The sequence below is a fragment of the Filicampus tigris genome, chromosome 4, assembly GCF_054856515.1.
Source record: "Filicampus tigris isolate MCC_2025a chromosome 4, RoL_Ftig_1.0, whole genome shotgun sequence".
Classification (NCBI taxonomy): domain Eukaryota; kingdom Metazoa; phylum Chordata; class Actinopteri; order Syngnathiformes; family Syngnathidae; genus Filicampus; species Filicampus tigris.
Genome location: NC_141220.1, coordinates 1136575 through 1158419, shown reverse-complemented (window position 1 = coordinate 1158419; position 21845 = coordinate 1136575). Strand labels below are relative to the sequence as shown.

At 41.1% G+C, this 21845-nt stretch overlaps 1 protein-coding gene across 1 annotated transcript in view; it reads left to right on the top strand.

Moving 5' to 3' along the window:
* Positions 1–16386: 16386 nt before the first annotated feature.
* Positions 16387–21845, top strand: part of vps4a (vacuolar protein sorting 4 homolog A) — an 86991-nt gene continuing 81532 nt past the window's right edge. Inside the window, exons 1-4 of the mRNA XM_086027433.1 lie at positions 16387–16601; positions 16994–17105; positions 17195–17339; positions 17426–17487. Of these exons, the coding sequence (XP_085883559.1) occupies positions 16581–16601; positions 16994–17105; positions 17195–17339; positions 17426–17487 (340 nt within the window). The 5' untranslated portion in view covers positions 16387–16580. The remainder of the gene's footprint in view (positions 16602–16993; positions 17106–17194; positions 17340–17425; positions 17488–21845) is intronic.

Here is a 21845-nt window from a genome sequence, read left to right as displayed (position 1 = left end):
TTTTTTTTAAATTGTATATTATACAAATACATAATACACTGTAAAATATAATACGTTAACTTTACTCAAAAAAATGTGCAAAGTCGTTGCCTCAAAAAAAGTAATTCACTTGAACTTAGATAAATTACATTTCACCAATTTATTCGTTGTGAGTAAGCAGGACTTAAATAAATTAACTAATATATTTTTAGTTTGTAGTACTCAATTTAACTTCAATTAATTAGTATCACAAACTTATTTATTCTGAGTTTTCTTTACTCAATTAACATTGTATTTATTTATCAATCTATTTTAGTAACCCTAACTTAAAATGTGTGGATTGTGAAAGCTTAATTTTCTTTAGTTTTACTCATGCAGGTCAATTTATTATTTTTTTTACCTACATCAATTCTACAATATACAATAGGCTGATTAAAGAAATTAAAGAAAAATCTGATCATTATACCTGTAATAGCCCCAAAAAACAATGAATGCAGAACACTCAGTGTATTAACCATGAACATTTATTTGCAGTATATTTGTTTCATGTTTGTTAAATAGCGCTCATAAAATTAACATAGAATACATCACTGTCTCACAAACACCAACTGTCAATGAACATATCACTCATACAAATACTATAAAGGTTACGCTTGAACATTAAACATTTGCTTGGAACATCCATCCATCCATCCATTATCTCCCGCTTATCCGAAGTCGGGTCGCGGAGGCAGCAGCTTCAGCAGGGAAGCCCAGACTTCCCTCTCCTCAGCAACATCCTCCAGCTCTTCCGGAAGGATCCCAAGGCGTTCCCAGGCAAGCTGGGAGACATAGTCTCTCCAGCGTGTTCTGGGTCGTCCTCGGGGTCTCCTGCCGGTGGGACATGCCCGGAACACCTCACCAGGGAGGCGTCCAGGAGGCATCCTAATCAGGTGCCCGAGCCACCTCAACTGGCTCCTCTCGACGAGGAGGAGCAGCGGCTCGACTCTGAGTCCCTCCCGAATGGCCGAACTTCTCACCCTATCTCTAAGGGAGAGCCTGGACACCCTGCGAAGGAAACCCATTTCGGCCGCTTGTATCCGAGATCTTGTTCTTTCGGTCATGACCCACAGCTCATGACCATAGGTGAGAGTAGGAACCGTAGATCGACCGGTAAATTGAGAGCTTCGCCTTTCGGCTAAGCTCCTTCTTCACCACGACAGACCGATACAGGGTCCGCATCACAGCAGACGCTGCACCGATCCGCCTGTCGATCTCCCGTTCCATCTTACCCTCACTCGTGAACAAGACCCCAAGATACTTGAACTCCTCCACTTGGGGCAGAATCTCATCCCCGACCCGGAGAGGGCACGCCACCCTTTTCCGACTGAGGACCATGGTCTCAGATTTGGAGGTGCTGATCTTCATTCCGACCGTTTCACACTCGACTGCGAACCGCTCCAGCGAGAGTTGGAGATCGCGGCTTGAAGAAGCCAACAGTACCACATCATCTGCAAAAAGCAGAGATGCAATACTGAGGCCACCAAACCGGACCCCCTCGACACCTCGGCTGCGCCTAGAAATTCTGTCCATAAAGGTTATGAACAGAATCGGTGACAAAGGGCAGCCTTGGCGGAGTCCAACCCCCACAGGAAACGAATCCGACTTACTGCCGGCAATTCGGACCAAACTCTGGCATCGGTGGTACAGGGACCGGACAGCCCTTATCAGGGGGCTCGGTACCCCGTACTCCCGAAGCACCCCCCACAGAACTCCCCGAGGGACACGGTCGAATGCCTTCTCCAAGTCCACAAAACACATGTAGACCGCTTGGAACATTAACATTTTTTTTCACGAAATCTGGAAAGTCTATATTTAGCAATTCAAACTGGCCTACGCCATTAGCTTGTTCTGCAGTGTGATTAATTTGGGAGGGAGGTTTTTGTTTCCCAATCCAAGCATCACTGCCTGAATGAATCGAAATGTGTTTCGCATGGACTTCAGGTAGTCTTAAGTTAAGGGCAAACATGAGTTCAAACAGAAGACAGACTAGACTGCCTGGGAAAAGTCTCTGATATTGTCCATAACAGTACCTCCCACCCAAGTATGATAGCAGTCCCACCCAAGTATGATAGCAGTGGAGATGGGCTGAGCATGTTCAATTACATTCAGAACCCCAAATGTGACTGAGGCAAGTGCTTCTTCTTTCGCTGTGTCCTGCAAAAAAGCACACAGGACTAGTTATTGAATGTGGTCTTCATTTGGAGGAGAAAGGGAGGGAAATTTCTAAGATTCTAAAGTTGAACTCATTTTAACCCTTCTGCCTGTTATTTTTTTTACCCCTCTCGCGGTATTTTGACCAAAAATGGTCTACACACTGTGATAACTCAGTGATTTCTGCACATTTTTTCGCTTTCAACTCCTCAAAATGTTAAGTGGCACCAGACCTATCCATACATATATAGCTTTTATTTATTTAATTATGGCCTCTATGGACACAGCAGCTGTGGTATGCGAATAGCAAAACTAACTATGCTGTATATATCTAAAAAAAAAAAATCAAATCAAATTGGAATACATCATATGACATAATTAGAGCATTGACTAAGTCAAAAAGTCATAACAAAAATTTGGGGGGGAAATATCCCTATTTTTGACAGTGGCAATTTCCAACTTTTCACCCCTCTCGCGGTATTTTGACAAAAAAATTGTCAACACTTTGAAGTGTGATAACTAAGTCATTTCTGAATATGTTTTCACTCTCAATCACTCAAAATGTTCAGTGGCACCAGACCTATCCATACATATATAGTGTTCATTTATTTATTTTTGTATGCCCTTTACGGACACTAACAGCTGTGGTATGCTAATAGCAAACTATGCTGTTGGTATACTAATAGCAAAACTAACCATGCTGTATATATCTAAAAAAAAATAAAAAAATCTAATTGGAATATGTCATAGGACATAATTAGAGCACTGAATAAGTCAGACAGTCATAACAAAAATTTGGGGGGGGAATGTTTTTTTTTTATTTTTGACAGTGGCAATTTCCAACTTTTTACCCCTCTCGCGGTATTTTGTCCCAAAAAATGGACAGCACAAAGGCGTTGTCAATCATGTGCTGGAAAAGGCACATGGGCCACCTTGATGCCCACCAGTGGCAGGAGTAAGTGATGCAAGACTGCAATAGCACACACACAAAGGCACACAAAAACATCAGATGACATCAGATGACAAAGCAGCTTTGATAAAAAGCTCTGACAAAGACATGGCTTACCTGGTCCAGGATGTCAACAGCCCCTTTGCAGTGGTTGTAATCAATTATGATTCTTGGCATTTTTTTTTTTTTTTTTTTTTTTTTGGTGTATCCAAGAACACTTCTGGGTCATGCATGGTGTTTTGTGCTCAAAGGTAACACACCTCTTTAGGGCATTCAGGACAATAGGGTTGTGTGGGGAGAAAATACAAAACCCTGGAAAGTGGAGCTGTTTGATGTGTTTATGAGCTGTGGAGGAATTTAAACTTTGTTTTTTCCAAGGGTTCCCACCAGAGTCATTTTTTCAGCTCCATTGTCAGGGGATAGGAGGTAAAACAATTATCTGTTGTAACCGTGTGGCCCTCCAATTGGTCACAAAGCCCCAACATGACTCTCATTGCTTGATTTAGTTCCATTTGTCCTCCCGCAGGCTTTCTGATGTACACCTCCATATTCCACGCATAATAAATGGGGACATCGGCAAGTGTCCAAATTTTAATCCCATATTTAGCAGGCTTGGACGGGCAGCGGCCCCGGAAGGATACCAGTTGCACATCTACACAATCCTCCAAGATAGCTTTTCTTGCGTCCTCTAGTGATACTTTTCTGGCCATCTCGATAGCTGAGTGCTAGTGAGTAAAATGTGCAAATTGAGCACATGGAACATTATAAACAAAGTTGAAAATTCCCTGAACAAAGAGTAGCGCTGAAAATTCAAACAGCCGGCGGAGTTGAGATTCAGTCAATAAGCCATGTTACTTACTGTCTTGCAGCAGAGCGCGTGGCTCTTTGATCTAAGCGCGCTCGCACACGTACACACACAGGCACGCACACGACTGAAAGTATTGTGTGCACGTGAGTGCAGACACGTAGATGCACACACAAACATTTGGTAAGTACTCGTATTTCAGTGAACACTTATAATTGTCCCATTGATCATGAGCACGCGTGTGTGCGCGCACACACACACATTTCAATTATATAGCATCGCTGTCAGCTTTTTTTATGGATGAAATGCACTCCGACAGCGCAGACATCAGCGAGCACATTTGCAAACAACACTTTGCAATATGAAAGCACATAATCACTTGCACACACGCGCACGTAAGTGTATATTCCTGTACGTGCACGCATGCACACACAACTGTCTTTTCTCAAATAGAGGAGAACTGGAAGAAATCTGTTCATGCAAACTCATGCCAGGAGCGCATACGTCATCTCAAAGCAACCTGATTAGTTGTCCTCTAGCGGCACCTGGTGGATTAGGGCTGGTAACACTCTCAACTCCAATTTTAGATTTTCATGGCTTAGTATATACCCCGCCACACAATGCTTTCATCGGGTAATCATTGAAAATGCACGAAAACACATCAGGTTTACAGTGAGTCAAACATCATGCTTTATAATGGGAGTCAATGGGACAAAAAATGTCCAAATACGTCCTGTGTAGGTAAAAAATTGCAAAGCCAGCTAACTCATGCAGGACTCATTTTAAAAATGACGTCATGGTGTCATTTTGAACTTCGCCGTGTTCTGACCATCTGGGTGAAATTTCAGCTCCCTAGTGTTATTTAATGCTTTGGCTTTGATGTAAAATTCTTTGATTAGAAATGTCCAAGAAATAAATGGACAAATACCGCAGAAGGGTTAAAGATTTTATATCCAGTACTCTTGGTTGACAATGTCTTTTTAGTTCATCCAAGGGGATTTTTTTTTAACTGTGTTGGGGAAAATAATTATAATTTAAATGAAATATGAAATACATAAATATGATTTGTCAATAAACTGATATCAATGTTTCTTTTACTTACGAGGCAAGTATTGTAAACTTCAGTGGAGTGAGGAGAACTGGCAGGTCTTTGAGGACAACTGTCTGAAGTGCTGTCACATCAGGCGACTGAAATTACAAAGAGAACAGATACAGTCAAAAACTTTGTAGCATTTTGCGAATTTAGGAGAATATGCGTTGTGTCCTGTATTTCTTGACTTACTGTATTAGGTCCCAACACTTGAGTGATATGCAAAGTACGTGAACCAGGCCTTTGGTAATGAATCTTCCACAAACGCAACATTAATCAGAATGCCTTGTATCAACTAGTGGGTCTGCATAGAAAATATTCTTGAAAAAAAAATGGTAGATTTACACTTTAAGATTGAGATTGATACTACAAAAGTACAGTAAGTATTCTCTAGTAAGGAATCATATTTGCACTGTCCAATCTTTCCTTATAACGGAATTTCCTTATGTGGGAAACGACTACGGTACATGTCCTGTATAAACGTGCAAGTATGTTAACAAAATACATGTGTAACAAGTTAACAACACAAGCAATATAATAATAATAATAATAATAACAATTTTATTAAACAAAAACTGCAATATAAAGTACAGGTACATGAACAAAATACAGTACAGTATAAAAAAATTGGTCCAAATATTGTTGGAAAAAATACTGTAACACCAATGCAGTACAGTACTGTACTTAACTAGAGTAAACTGTACTGTATTTTAATGTTGACTTTTCTCAGACTTAGGGAAAATTTAGTCTATTTTGAGTTGTTGTGTTGGTCTTTGCTGTAAGAAAATGTTTGCGTATCATACGGTTTTGTTGCTAATTGCAAGTAACTGTCCCGTTGATCATCACTGATGTCTGGTGATTCTTGTGCATACAAAAGGACACGTTCATTTACGCCACTGTACTTTGTCCGTCGAGCCGCAAGCAATTTCCTTTGAGCGGGCAAACTGCTGGAATCGTACTGAGCCAGAATCGATTCCTTGTTTTTCAAAGTTTTTACGACTCCAAGTGTCTTCTGGATGTTTTTTACTTTGTGTCCAGCTTCGCTTAATCGGATGCATTTCACTCTTCCACGGTCATTACTGTTCTTCTTTGTTTGGACGCCATGAGCTACAGACGAAAATGTAAATGAATACATTTTAAATCTTTTGCAATTCCTGCAAAACGCATGCCAAAGAAGTAACTTACATGTCACCGTTTTGGCTCCGATGATGGCCGAGCGGTCAAAGTTTTTCCATAGTATCGAGTGGGAACTGCTTGAGTTTGCGCTACTGCAGGCTCCGCTATGGCTTCCAGGTTCCGGTTACAATACTGGAACTTAGTTGTAAGGAATCGATCGTTAATGTAATATAGTAGTAGAAAATTTAATGCATACGTTTTTTTCCCGAGTGAGGGAATTTCCGTTTGATCTAATGATGGCGGAGCGGTTAAAGTTTTTCCGTAGTGTAGAGCGGGGACTGCTTGAGTTTGAGCTACTGCGGGCTTCGGTATTGGTACCGGATACCGGAACTTCCGTTGTCAGGAATCGAACGTTAATGTAATATAGGAATAGAAAATTTAATGCATACGTTGTTTTTCCGGGTGAGGGAATTTCTGTTTGACAGAGGTCCATAGGTGGGAATACTTACTGTATGTGCAATCATGAGGTCGCTGATGGTGTAGTGGTACACTTACCTGAGTTGTGTGTCGGCAGGGTCGGATCGTTCCCACTCAGTGACTGTGTCTGTGTGTGCCCCGCGACCGGCTATCGACCAGTTTAGGGTGTACTGTGCCTTTCGCCCATTCAGTTGGGATAGGCTCCAGCTCCTCCCCGCGACCCTGTACAGGATAAGCGGTTTGGAAGAGATGACACACATGACATGATGAACAATCATTTTTTCAACAGCCCCCCCACCCCAAAAAACTTGCAATGAATGAATTTTAGATCCCAAATTACAATGTATAGTGTTTGTTTGTCAACCCTTCAAGCGCCATGATTTAAAAATAAATAAATAAATAAAATAACATTTTTGATGTCATGAATTCAAAAGGCTGCAACTTTTGAAAGTTTAAAGTGGTGCCAGATAAAATTATTCCATAAATCTGGAGATGGATATTGATTGATCACTTTCTAAGGCCTTGTGGGCACATTTTGTTGATTTGTGACGAGGCTCCACAATTCACCCTATTGTGAAAGAAATACAGGAAATCAGCGATCTCAGACAATGTTAGGTGCCTGTTAATAGCCGGCAAGTTTAAGCGTCAGATTCAATCTGTCCCATCTCCCACACAAAACCAACCAGAGTAACCGACGCTGCTCTTTATAAGGGAAAAAGCAAAAATATTTACAACTAAAACAGCGTTTAGTTCAGCGACGTACTCGTCGCAAAATAGTGCGACTTTTGGCGGTTAAAGGGATGGACAAGCATTGAGCAGTCTTAGTTCGGAGAAGCCACGCTATCAAGTTAAATGAATACTCAAACGGTTAATTGGAATTTCGCAATTATTTTCACAATGAGAAAACATTAACAGTAGCTTTTGTGTGCCTGTCCATACAGTGTATGCGACGAAGTGACTTTTGTGGAGTCCAGCGCCATTATTGCTGAGTACATCATGTGTTTATGCCACTTAAGCCCTTGGCGGTGACACGCACTAACGTGAAACCACAACAACAAGAGCAACAACAGCACCTTGACGGTTCATAAAATAGTTTACTTACCAAGTAACACTGGTTCAGAAGAAAGGGTCCGCATCCAGTTTACAGGTTCCATCAAATTCCACCGTGGATTTTCCAATGAGTTGAGAGAGGCGCGCGTACGTCCGTACGAAATGATGCAGGTCTGCGCATGAAAGAACCCGCAAAGGGCCCTGGGACGATAACTTGTTCCATTTAATTTAACTGGACTAGGTTACATTAAGTTAAGCATGTTCCCCAACCCAAAAGTTCTACTTTCTTATTTAATATTAGTGTTCTTAACAAGTTAATAATTTTTGAGTTAGGTTCACAAATAATTTGCTATTAATTTGAGTTTTTGTTTTCACAGTGTATGCATAATGTACATAACATACAGACTATAGTTAAAGACAAGTTTCAATTAGAACAATGTTAATACAGTTCAAAGCAAACTATGGCGGACAAGTTCCATAAACACGTTTTTTTCTTTAACTTCACAAAAGAGTCAACTCTTAAACACGTTCTCAATTTGGTCAGGGGTAACAGAAAACGTTTCAGATAAGCGTGACAATGTATTTGTTTCAGATTCCCGGAAGTTGTCACCAACAGCATTTCTTCTACTGACCAGGAGCGCCTGAAGACGATATCGCCAACTTTACTGTAGTGTAATTTCTATCTTAAGTTCCACAACCTCAACTCTAACTACACGTGTAAAAAAATTGGTATCACTGTTAAAGAAATAAATAAAGTAAAAATTATAATAAAATAAGAAAAGCACTTTCTCACATCAGGATTTCTTCAATTGTGTGTTTCATTTAAAACAAAAGAACAGGTGCTGGCAATTGATCCACTAGTAAGTAAGTGGGGGAGCAGATTAGTTACCAGGTCAACCACTTCAGGAGACACTAACCAAAAGTCTATTCTAGCTCTTGATTGCCCATTTGGTTTTATCCAAGAAAATTGTTTACTATAGGGGTTTAATTTTCTCCAAATGTCTGTAAGATAATTCCCATCCATAAATTCTTTTAGGAATTCTTTTCGCATTATGGTGATGATCATTATACATCGGATGGACATCGATTTACCCAATTATCTGGAACTAAATTAAAATCCCCTCCAATTAAAATAAATTCTATCCCATAAGTCCTCTTAAATTCAGCAATATTTTCAGTAATGGCCTCCAGTAACAGTCTGTTTCGACCAATATTATTATATCCATAGATATTAACCAGAATTGCAAAAACCCCTTTCAGATTTACAACCACAACAATCCAATGACCCTCTGTATCTATTTTAGAAACAACAATTTCCCCAGGACAATTATTAAAACTCCACCGGATCTATTACTCCATGAGAGAAAATAATCTTATCACCCCATTGTTTTTTCCAAAACAAAACATCTTCCACACATGAATGTCATGTCATCTTCCAAACCGCTTATCCTATACAGGGTCGCGGGGAATTGCTGGAGCCTATCCCAGCCGTCAATGGGCGAAGGCAGACTACACCCCGAACTGGTCGCCGGCCAGTCGCAGGGCACACATAGACACTGTCACTGAGCGGGAATCGATCCCACGCTGCTTGCACACAACGCAGGTGTGTGTACCACTACACTATCAGTGGACGGACACACACACATGAATGTGTTTCCTGCAAAAATATACATTGTGCTTTCAAACCTTTACAAAACAAAAAAAATTGCCTTACGTTTTAAATTATCGTTAAGACCTCTGGTATTCAACGATATAAAAGAACGTTCAGATTTAAAAAAAAGGCATTAAAACAAACAAACAAACAAACACACATTATTTATTATATAAATTACACTTTAGAGAATTATCAAAGTGCAATCACCTTATTGAAATATATGTACCTAACACCGACATTCCTCTAAGAAAATTCAAATAAATGTACCTCTCCAATTAACTTTCAGAAAACTCTTTAACAAGGTTACATCTTATTGTTAAGTTTTTAATTTCAATCCGTTTCCCATTAATGAAACCGAAAGGTCCCCGGAAGTATGCCTTCATTCCAGCTTTCCTTGCATCTTGAATCTGCGGCCATAGAATTTTCCTTGACAGCTTGTCTGCCATTGGTATATCTTCACAAAAACGAATTCCAGCCTCCTTACACACAGTGGATTCCTTTGTCATCTTCCAAATCTCATCTCTGTGTTGTCGCTTGACGAATTGGATGATCACTTGGCGTGTTCTTCTCTCCTCCCTTCTTACCAGTCTATGCACAGTGTCCACCACGTCGTCCATCTTCTGCTCCCACATAGGTGCAATCTTCTTGAGTAGATCCACCGCCTGCTCTCTGATGTTCTCATTCTGCATTTCTTTCATGCCTCTTATTTTCAAATTCCAGCGTCTGCCGTATCTGTCCTGTTTACCAACTTTTTCTTTAAGTGCTGTGTTCTCCTTCTCCAAATTAGTCACTTTCACTTCCAAATCAGTCACCTTACTTTTACAGTCGTTAAGTTCCGCAGCGTTAAACTCCAGCGCCTTAGCTAGGCTGCCTATCATTGTGCTGTTATCTTTATTCTGCAATTTAATATCATCCAGTTGATTTTCCAGTTTATCAAATCTTGAGTTTAGCACTTTCATTATGACCTCCAACGAAGAATCATCATTCGGCTTCTCCTATTTGCGTATCGAAGTTTTAGTTGGAGTGCTTACCGGAGAAGCATCAACCTCCTGGAAATTTCTTTTATCCGCTCCACCACTGGTAACTTCCATTGTGTAGCAATGATCCTCCGCTAGCACGTCTTTAGCAATATTGCTAGCCGGCAAGACAGCGCCATTTTTCTCCTTTGTTCTCCTATTCTATTTTCTGTTTAGGCATCTTTCTTGTCGTAACCACGTTTTCTTGAGAGGAATTAGTTTTCAACTACTACATTTGAGGAATTTGACCAAGAGCAACAGCCGTTGCGTCAGAACCCGCCCACATACAAGATAATCAAAGCCTCTCTCAATGAATTAGGCAAACTAACATTATTATAACATTCTACACGTGTATATACATATTGTAAAGAGGTTGTATCAATTTAGATTTATAGTGCTTATATATAGCAATGGGAATTCCATCGGGTCCTGCTGTTTTGCCTGTTTGTAATGAATTTATTGCATCCATAATCTCAGACATGCTAATCTGATTATCTGCAATCGTTCTAACTTCTTTCAGAAATTTGGGGAATATCAAGCGCATCTAGGAATCTGGATTGATCCCTGGGTTTGGCTTTACTTTCAGACCTATACAATTTAGCATAATAATTTCTAAATGCCTTATTTATCGCCATTGGATCCGCTTTTTTATTCCCATTTGCCAACTCTATACTACAAATAGCCCTTTCTGATTCCTGTTGTTTAAGAAGCCATGCAAGAAGCTGTCCAGCCTTTTCCCCTTGCTCATAAAATTGTTTCAAGCGCAATAAATGTATTGCCGCCTTATTTGTTTATTGATTGTACTGAGATCTAAGCAATAACAATTCTTTAAGAATTTCATCCGTGTCCCACTTTACATTTCCTTCTAGAAACTGTATCCTTTTTTCTCGGTCGATATTTTTTCGACTCTTTTGCTTTCCTACTGGTATAACTTATTACTTGGCCCCCTTATGAATGCCTTAATTAATTATGAATGCCTCCCATCCCACTGTAGCTGAAGTTTCTATCTTATTAGTTTCAAAATAATAATCAATTTGTTTTCCTAAAAAAATCAAGAAAGTATTTATTTTTCTAATGGGAAACCTCCATGAAAAATGAGTTTGAATTAGTTTTGGTACAGTAAAAGTCATAGAGATAGCTGCATGATCTGATAAGACAATACTGCTATAATGGCAACTTTTAATGAATAGGACAAGCTCTGCTGACAACAAAAAATAATCTATTCTGGACTAACTCTTAAAAGTACCTGACCAACACAAATACTGTTTTTTTTATCGGATGATGAAGCCTCCAGATATCTATTATATTCAACTCTTTCATAAATTGTAGTAGCGTTGTTCTGCTTCTTTTATGCGAATAGGCCATACCTGTCGATCTGTCTTTACTTGGATCCATGGCACAGTTAGGGTCTCCTACTATAATATGTCTATGAATAGAGTCTCAGGAAAAAATATTAGAGAAATCAGAATTATCCTCATTTGGTCCATATATGTTAACAAGGTTGAACCTATTAGGAAGAATATTTCCCTGTAATATCAAAAATGTACCATTTGGATCGCTTGTCACCTTATCAATTCTAAAAGGGATAGACGTATGTATAATAATCATTACCCCCTAGAATCAAAGGAGTAAGAAGAAGAGAAAACCTGCCCAAACCATCTTCGCTTGACCTTAATTGTGTCTTGCAATAACATATGAGTTTCCTGCAAAAAACCCTCTTTGCTTGTAACAGTTTTATCCTATTCATGACCTGCTTTATTTTAGCCAGTTTACATCTACAATTCCAGGATACACATTCAATTAACATACAGTGTCAACCAAAATTAGGTACGAGACAAAAAACAAACAATAGACAAACAAACAAAAAATAATATAAGAGAAAATAAGAGAGTGACCCACCCTCAACCCCTCCCTGTTGAACCCGAACATACAGACACCCCAAAACCCCCAAATAACTTCCTATATTCAACTGGAATAGGTCCATTCTAGAATGAGGAACTATTCTCCCAAAACCCAGCAGCAATTGCTTATCTTTTTAGGATAATCCACCACTCATTTTGATAAACATTATCTTCCCATACTTGTAATAATACTTAAATCAACTCTAACCAACATCCCAACTTATCTCCCTATATGAAACACTGAACATATCATTTAAAATAGGTAACTGTCTAACCCCCTATGCAACAATTTAACATAAATACAAAAGAAATATCATCTCCCCTTGTGAGGATAAGCGGTATGGATAATGAATGAATGAATGAATATCATCTCTATCTATCTATCTATCTATCTATCTATCTATCTATCTATCTATCTATCTATCTATCTATCTATCTATCTATCTATCTATCTATATATATATATATATATATATATATATATATATATATATATATATATATATATATATATATATATATATCGGGGGATCCCGAGGCGTTACCAAGCTCTCCAGCGTGTCCAGGCATCCTGACAAGATGCCCGAGCCACCTCATCGGGATTTTCTCAATGCAGAGGAGCAGCGGCTTGACTCTCTGACTCTGAGCCCCAATACAGAGTCCGCATGACTGCAGATGCCGCACTGATACGTCTGTCGATCTCCCACTCCATCCTCTCCTCACTTGTGAAGACCCCAAGATACTTGAACTCCTCCACTTGGGGCAGGATCTCATCCCCGACCTGGAGAGGGCACTCCACCTGTTTCCGACTAAGGACCATGGTCTCAGATTTGGAGGCGCTGACTTCCTGATGGACCCTCCTCTCCAGCACCCCTGAATAGACCTTACCAAGGAGGCCGAGGAGTGTGATCCCTCTATAGTTGGAATACACCCTCTGGTCCTCCTTCTTAAAAAGAGGAACCACCACCCTGGTCTGCCAATCCAGAGGCACTGTGCCCGATGTCCATGCGATGGTGCAGACGCATGTCAACCAGGTTACCCCCACAATATACAGAGCCTTTAGGAAATCTGGGCAGATCTCATCCACCTCGGCGACCTCAACCCGTGAGATATGCCAATACGATTCCTTCTTTAGCTTGACGGAATCTCTCACTGCTGGGGTCCACCAACAGATTCGGGGGTTGCCGCCACGACAGCCACCGACCACCGGTCGGCCGCCGCAACAATGGAGGCACGGAACATGGTCCACTCAGACTCAATGTCTGCCACCTCGCCCAGTGGGAGTTGAAACTCTTTCTTGCAGGGCATTCTGCCAGACGTTCCCAGAAAGCCCTCACAATACTTTTGGGTCTGCCAAGTCCGACCGACATCTTCCCCCACCATCGGAGACTAAACATGCGGCCGCAAATCCGATGACACAACCACAAAGTCGATCATCAACCTGCGCCCAAGAGGGTCCTGGTGCCAAGTGCACATATGGACGCCCTTATGTTTGAACATGGTGTTCATTATGGACAATACGTGACGAGCACATAAATCCAGGAACAGAACACCGCTCGGATTCTGATTGGGGGGCCGTTCCTCCTAATCATGTCCCTCCAGGCCTGATTGTCATTGCCCACGTAAGCATTGAAGTCCCCCAGCAAAACAATGCAGTCCCCAGAAGGAGCACACCAGAGTGTTATCTAAGGCGGTCTAGCTGAAGGAGTACTTCCAGGTACCTGTGCATCCAGATGACATCGCCAAGACCGCTATTGTCACCCCATTCGGCACGTTCGTGTTTAACTACTCCACCTTTGGCGCCACCAAGAATGGCGCCACCTTCCATCTTGAGCTACTCCAAAAGTGAAGAGGAACACCAAGCCACGTCCGCACCGTTCTGCAGCTTTTGAGGGACAACGGCCTGGTCGTGCACCCAGACAAGTGCAACTTTGGCATGCTTAGGGTGGTGTTCCTAGGCCATAACGTCCTTGGCGTCCGGCGTACACCCTCTTCCTAGCAAAGTCGCCGCTGTCAGTGAGTTCCCGACACCAACCACCGTCAAGGGCTTACAGGGATTTATCGGCATGGTAAACTACTACCACCACTTCCTGCCCCGCATTGCTGTAATGGCGCCGTTATACAAGGTCCTTACTGGCAAGCCGAAGAAACTGCTGTGGGGCGGTGCTCAGCAATGTGCTTTCGACGCCTCCAAACTGGCATTGGCTAACGCCACCACATTGTCGTTCTGCGACCCGGCGCCCCTCTCACGCTTTCAGACAGACGCCAGCCGTTGCTTTCAGAGGTGTCGTAGAACAGACGCTCAATGGCATCACCAAAACCCTTGTTTTCTTCAGCTGCAAGTTACGCCCACTGGAGAAGAAATACATTACAGTTACTACCGTAGCCCCCACCCACCAAAAAAACCCCAAAACAAGCGTCCGTGCATGATGTGCCGTGGGAGAGATGCTAACGTTAGAGGTTTATCTAAAGCTCATTAGCTGGCTAATTTACTATTCAAACCCGCTGTGGACACACTTCAAACACATTTTTTAAAAACCGCGCCACTAGTAATTACCCAACTGCTCGTACTTACTTCCATTGGCAGCCCCGGCGGGAATGAATGCCATGCACTGCACACGTTTGGTCTGCATGGAGGGGAGAAGAAAAGGAAGGAGAAGAAGAATGAGATGAAGAAGCATGTCACTGCGGCAGTGCTGCGCGCAGTTTGCCTTTATACTCGCGCACAACCCACACGCGTTGTTTTGAAAATGTGTTAGTTTCATTCCAAGACGGGGGGTGTCGCTACAGCTACTGATGAGGACACCGCAGGGCGGAATTTCCTCTGCCTTTTATGGCCAATTCCGGTCTGCGTTTTTACTGTTGAGCAGTGATCAAAAAGACAGCGACAACAATGGATATTGTGCCTGCTACAACAAAGGGACCTAGATGACTAGACGATGCATTTAATTGTATTGCGAAAACAGGAAGGTGGCGGCGACGGTGGGCCATGCGTGTGTAGCATCTTTACACACACATGTGACGTAACACCCATGCCGCTGCCAAACGAGCTTGCTTTGCAGCAGCAATGAGCTGCGAGGTGGATCCTCTCCTCCATGGCAACAAATAAATTGCCGGGTTTCCGGGGGAAACTGTACGTCATCGCAACATGTGACATAACGGACCGATCACGAGAGAGAATGCGCGGCGTCGTATACGCAGCAACAATTTCTGAGGTGTGCGCGGCATGTGTTGCAGACCTGTCTCCAACATGTCGCACAGAACAACGCGTCGGTCACGTGACGCAATGCGCCAGTTGTAGCCGGGAGTATAAAGAAGTCTAAAGAAGCCTTTCGCCGAGTAGGTTGAAATGAACTTTGGCCGCCTCGCAACAACGTCACACGCATGATGGATGATTAGTGGGCCAGACTAAGCCCTTGCTTAGTCCAAACCTTTTTTAAAACTTGTCACCCCCGATCGTCCGTCCCAAAAATGGGCATCCGTCTGGGATGGACTGTTCTGCCGCAGGACGGACTGCCCAGCTGTGGTTGTTTTTTCCATTCATTCATTCATTCATTCATTCATTCATTCAGTTAGTCAGTTAGTTTTTACAATATTTTTTGGGGGGGGCCTACATATACAAAATTATTTCATCCACCTACAAATTTTTTTTGCTACAAATACAAAATTCATACATCTATTTGATGCAAGTACAAGTCACTTTTGCACAAAATTTACAGACATACCTTTGGACTCTTTAAACGGTGGAGGCACATAAAAAATTGTTGTAATTCCGACACCGTTCACGTGATTTGGATGTAAATACGCTCAAATTAAACCTCAGTCTTCACTTAAAGCACATCTTGATTGTTTCATTTCAAATCCAATGTGGTGTGATAAAGAGCCGACATGCTGAAAAATGTGTCAATGTCCAAATATTTATGGACCTGCCTGTATATTAAGTACATTAAAAACGGTGTTATTCATGGTGAAATAACAATAACATACTTAACATACATACATACACTTGTGTTTTTTTTCCTGGTGAATAATGCTGGGATAAGAAAAACACAATTTTCGTGGAATGACTCGAAACAAACAATTTTCTGGAAAATTATTTTGAAATGTCTTCGTGATTTTATTTTTAGTTGGGTTTAAACCGGATGTAGTACCCTATTTTGTCTTTGGGTTGAGGGCGGAGCTGTCTTATGTGCAAGCTAACTGCGCTGGAAAACCCGATGTTGACATGCTAATATCAATGCATCTGGCGAAAATACCGCACAGTTAAACTAAGTGTGCATTTCGTCACACATATACATTCGAAACTATTGAAGAAATAAATCTGGACGGAGAGCAGAAGTGTGAGATGAAATGACAACGTCAACATTGCAGGTATATTGGGTTTTCAAGGTAGCATGTCGTTAGTTCGGCGTTAGCTAAATTAGTTACAGCTCAAGTGGAGCTAACAGCTGGTGCCACAGCGAACTGTCCCCTTCAACCATCACCTAGATATGAAAACAGTATACACCCAAACTGTCTTTGGTAATTATTTAGGCCCTCATTGAATGCAAGTTCTGTTATGATAATAGGTTGCAATACCGCTGCAGAGCACCCACTTTTTGGACCGTTTGCGCGCATCAAAAATTTGTGTATAGTACAGTTTTTGCTACAGTGTCACTGGGTGCTCTTGGTTGAATGTGTTGATGGTTTTGTGAATTCAAGATGGGATCGGATGTGTCTCTTCTTTATCTTATATCTCTTATTTGTCTCTGCGTCACTGTCAGAAAGCGATTGATCTTGTGACCAAAGCCACAGAAGAAGACAAGGCTAAGAATTATGAGGAGGCATTGCGTCTTTACCAACATGCTGTGGAGTATTTTCTTCATGCCATTAAATGTGAGCAGTAGTTGTCGACCAGCAAAGTTTTCATTCCACTGGAGCAAGCTTGCAGTTATTTTCATACTTTTGCCTGAAACGTGTTGCAGATGAGGCCCACAGTGACAAGGCGAAAGAAAGCATTCGAGCCAAGTGTATGCAGTATTTGGACAGAGCAGAGAAACTTAAGGATTACCTGAAGAATAAAGACAAACAAGGCAAGAAGCCTGTGAAAGAGTCACAGAATAACGACAAGTAAGCAGTCACTCGTTGGGTCTAATTAAGTTGAAAATTCAAACTCTGAATTTGACTTTTTATGTGTTTTTGTGTGTTCTGTGCAGGAGTGACAGTGACAGTGAAGGGGAAAACCCAGAGAGGAAGAAGCTTCAAGAGCAACTTATGGGTGCGTGAACCAGTCACAACTCAAGTTACAATTATGACTACAGGAAGTCCTCATTTTACGAACAATTTCCGTTCCTACACTGGCGATGTAACACGAATTTCCGCGCATGTGAGATTTCACCGTTAAAGTCGAAATTTACGTCAAAATGCTTTGTATAAACAAAACTAAAATACATTAAAATAAAAAGCATAAGATGCTGAACTTAGCATTACTGCTGAGAAGTGGTTGGAGAAGGACGAGAGGAGGACGATAAAGGCAAAGATACTGCCAGCGTGCACGGACATGATCGAGACACTCTGCGCATGGCCAACTGCAAGGAATGCTGGTCTTTGTAGTACAGGATGTGCGTGTATGCGGAAGTGCGTTGCTTGGCGCGAAACCCATCGCAAATACACAAGCAAAGGTAAACAAGCTCAGAGACGCAGCACAAAAGCACACTTTTGGAGCGAGGAGGAAACCGGCTGCTTCATTCATGTGGCAAGTGACATTAATATCATGTGTTTTATTGACAGTTGAAAGTAACAAGCGGAAATTACGTCCATGGAGTCATGATGCCGCGTGTCGCCGTACACAGTGGTTTATTCAAATGCCGGAGCAACTCTGTCCGCTCAATCATGTAAACGGGTTATTCCGAATGTTTCAGAAATTGGAATTTTGACCTTAACCCGAATATTGACTGCATGTAAACATAGTCACTTTGGTGCTGGGGACAAAATGGAGGAGGAGATGCATCGTAAAGTTGAAACTAAAGTTGACTTCCTGTACTAGGTAGTGTTGTCACGATACCAACATTTGGACTTCAATACTATACCTGCATAAAATACCTCGATACCGAAACGGTACCTCAACAAAAATCTAAAATCAGCAAAAGCAGCAAAATTATAACTGACAAAAGAACTTCAAATTAAAAAAAAAATATTATTGCAAAGTATTAGGTTGTGCTTAATAAGAAAATAACATTTTTTTAAACATTGTTAAACATTTAACTGTTAACATTTCTTTCTATACTTGATTATAATTTATAGACTACAGTGGTACCGCTACTTACGAAATTAATTGGTTCCGGAAGAAATTTCTTAAGTAGAACATTTTCTAAGTAGAGACTAGGCTTGTCAAAAATATCGATACTTCGGTACTTAGTCAATACTAAACATTTTGAACGGATACAATACTAGCTTGCTGTGGCATCGATATTACCGGATACCAAACCACTGACTTCGATACCAACAGCGCTTTGCCAACGTCTGCTCCTAATGGTCTGCTGCTCCCTCACACACTGCTAAATCTGGCCCCGTGCGCCCCTCCCTGCCTCCCTGCTCTGCCGACTGCAGGCTGCTCGTCGACTCCCTAATTAGCCGCGCGCATGAGCTACAAACGAAGTGCTACCGATTAGGAAAAAAAAAAAAAAAAAGTGTGCGCCCCGGGTTCCTGCAGCCGAAGCTGTGTCGTAATAGCACACAGCTCGCCCCGACACGAGCTGCCGTGGTCCTTTCGGTCAGCGACTGAGCGTGCGCCCGGCCCTTCCCACGGATCTCCCCAGCAGCCGCCGCGGTGGCAGCGGTCGCCCTTCGCGGGGTCGCTGATCCTGCTCGGGTCTGGCCGGCCCGGCTGGATCATTCGGCCGACGCCGAGCCATAGAATGACGCGTTGCGGCTCATAACCCAAAGTCATAATCGGCTAAGTACGTCTAATGGCAACATTGAACCAACAAGTTCAACACGCACATATCCAGCTAATATTTCTTTTATAGCATACGCAGCTGTAGCATATACAGAAACACTGTATATACATATGCATCATATGTTTACATAGACTGCTTAGATAGACTTCCTTGCTTGCCCATAAAATGCAGCGTTGTGTTTGTCATATATATTTTCTTTCCAAAGCAAGACAAGGTTAGCCAAGTGTTCAGTAGCATATTTTCAGTAACAGCTGCATTATTGTATTGTCTTGAACTTCTCAAAAATAAAGCTCTTGTGAAAAATAATTCTAGATAATAATGCAAAAAAAATGTTTAAAACAGCCCTTTGAGTAATCCATGGTAAAGTTCACAAATAGTAAAAAGTTAATGAAATTGAAGAACAGAGAAGTTTATGTGATTTGTCCAAAAATAAATCCTTCTTTTTTTTTTTTGTTAAGAATCGGAATTGCGAATCGTTAGGAACCAGAATTGAATCAAAACATCAACCGTAATCGTCCAAATTCAAACGATGCCCAACCCTACCTGCTACTGTTCTGGATAGCCAATAACTGAAAGTATTTTAATTTATTTTATTTTTTTATCATTACTATTATTATTATCTGTGACTTGTTGGTTTGCCTTAATAGATAAACATGTGGGTCTAGATCAGGGGTCTATAATCCTGTTCCCAGATCGCCGGTGTCCTACCTGTTTTCTATCTGTCCATGCTGCAACACACACCTGATTCAAATGATCAGAATCGTTTTGCAGCTTCTGCAGACCTTTGGTGAATATCTGTTGCAGGGAGAGATGAAAACAGGCAGGACACCGGCCCTCAAGGAACAGGATTGAAGACTCCTGGTCTAGATACTCAGACAATTTACAGATTTTGTTGTCAATTTATGTTACTGTAAGTGGTGGGTGTTATTCTTTTTCATTACCTCAAACAACTTGAAAATGATGTGCCATTGGTGTTGCACAGTATGGTTATTTCTTTGCACTAGTTCAGACAATTTACAGATTGATAATTGTTTTTTTTGTGTGTTTTGTTCTTTGCACTACTTCTTCCTTTGTTTTGCACTACTCCAGGCTCAGACAACTTGAAATGTGTCATTGGTTCCAGGCATTGGCTGTACAGAGGGTTGTCGAAGTTAAATACTGAAGTTTTTTTTTACTATTTTTTTTGCACTACCCCTTAAAAAAAACTATTGTATTAATGATAATTTAAGTTTTTGGCAATGCAAAAAGTTTTACAGTAAAAACAAAAAAAGCCTGTGCTTTCATTTGTTCTGTGTGGTATCGAAATGGTATCGATACTGAACTGGGTATCGGCATCGAAGTTGAAATTCTAGTATCGTGACAAGCCTAGTAGAGACACGTTTTCCATGTAAATCCCCTAATCCGTTCCAAGCCCCCCAATATTCAGACATAAAAGTTTTATAAAGAATAAAAATGCATCAAGAACATGTAACAAATACATGTTACAATGAGATTATTGCACAATAAATGAGAGTTGTGCATAATGTAAAAAGCAAAGAATAGAGTAAAGAATAAAAATGATGGTCGTTTACCTTTTAATTGCTGTCCTCATCGCTTTTTGCCCTCTTTGGTTCATGTTCTTTCTCAGAAGTGGTTTTTGCCTGGTGTTTTGTAAATTGATTTAATAACGTGGTGACTGTGGATACATTACGGTCATATTCTTTGGCGAGATCAACCAAAAGCATCCCTTTTTCATACTTTTCTATTATCTCTTGCTTTGTTTGTATGGACAAAAAAAACGATTTTCTCCTTTTTTTCTTTTACTCGTTTCTAACTCACGTAAAACTATCTGAACACCTCATGGCCCGAGTGGCGAATGACGAGGATGCTGCATAGACGTATCTATCTGCCTGTCTATCTACACACATAGACACATACTCTAGAGGTCCCTATTAGCCAATGGGATGCCATAAAGATGCTAGGTAATAGCCAATGGCAAAGCAGCTATGAGTATGTTGCATTCAGGAAACTCTGGAGCTGCGAGTAGCAGCCCGTACTGTATTTTTACCTTTTGTATCCTGAAATTTCTTTCGTAACTAGAGGCAATATTTTCCTGTTGAGGCGTTTCGCAACTCGAAAATTTCGTATGAAGAGACGTTCGTAAGTGGAGGTACCACTGTACATGTAAATTAAACTTTAAGAAAACTACTTCCCATTTATTTATTTATTTAAACTAGTGTTGTTCCGATACCACTTTTTGGGCCCCGATACCGATTCCGCAATCTGGCTGTGCAGTTCGGCCGATGCCGATACTGGCCGATGCCGATACTGGCCGATGCCGATACTGCACTGATGCATTGCCATTTGAAAAATCTAAATATAAGCACTATTTTTCTTGTAATTCTAAAGAATTGCATACTTACTTGAATGTAAAATTATTCATATTTAAATCATCACTTGTGAAGTATCTGTTGTAATAGGGCTGCTCGATTGTGAAAAAAATATTAATCGCGATTATTTTGGTAATACAGTGATCCCTCGCAACTTCGCGCTTAAACTTTCGCGCTCAGTGCACTGCGGATTTTTCAGAAGCATTCATAAATTGAAAATAAAACAACACAGCCATATCGGGAGCTATATTGCAGAAAGACGCATTGTTTCAAAGATATGAGTTGACTCGGAGGCTTTGTACATACAT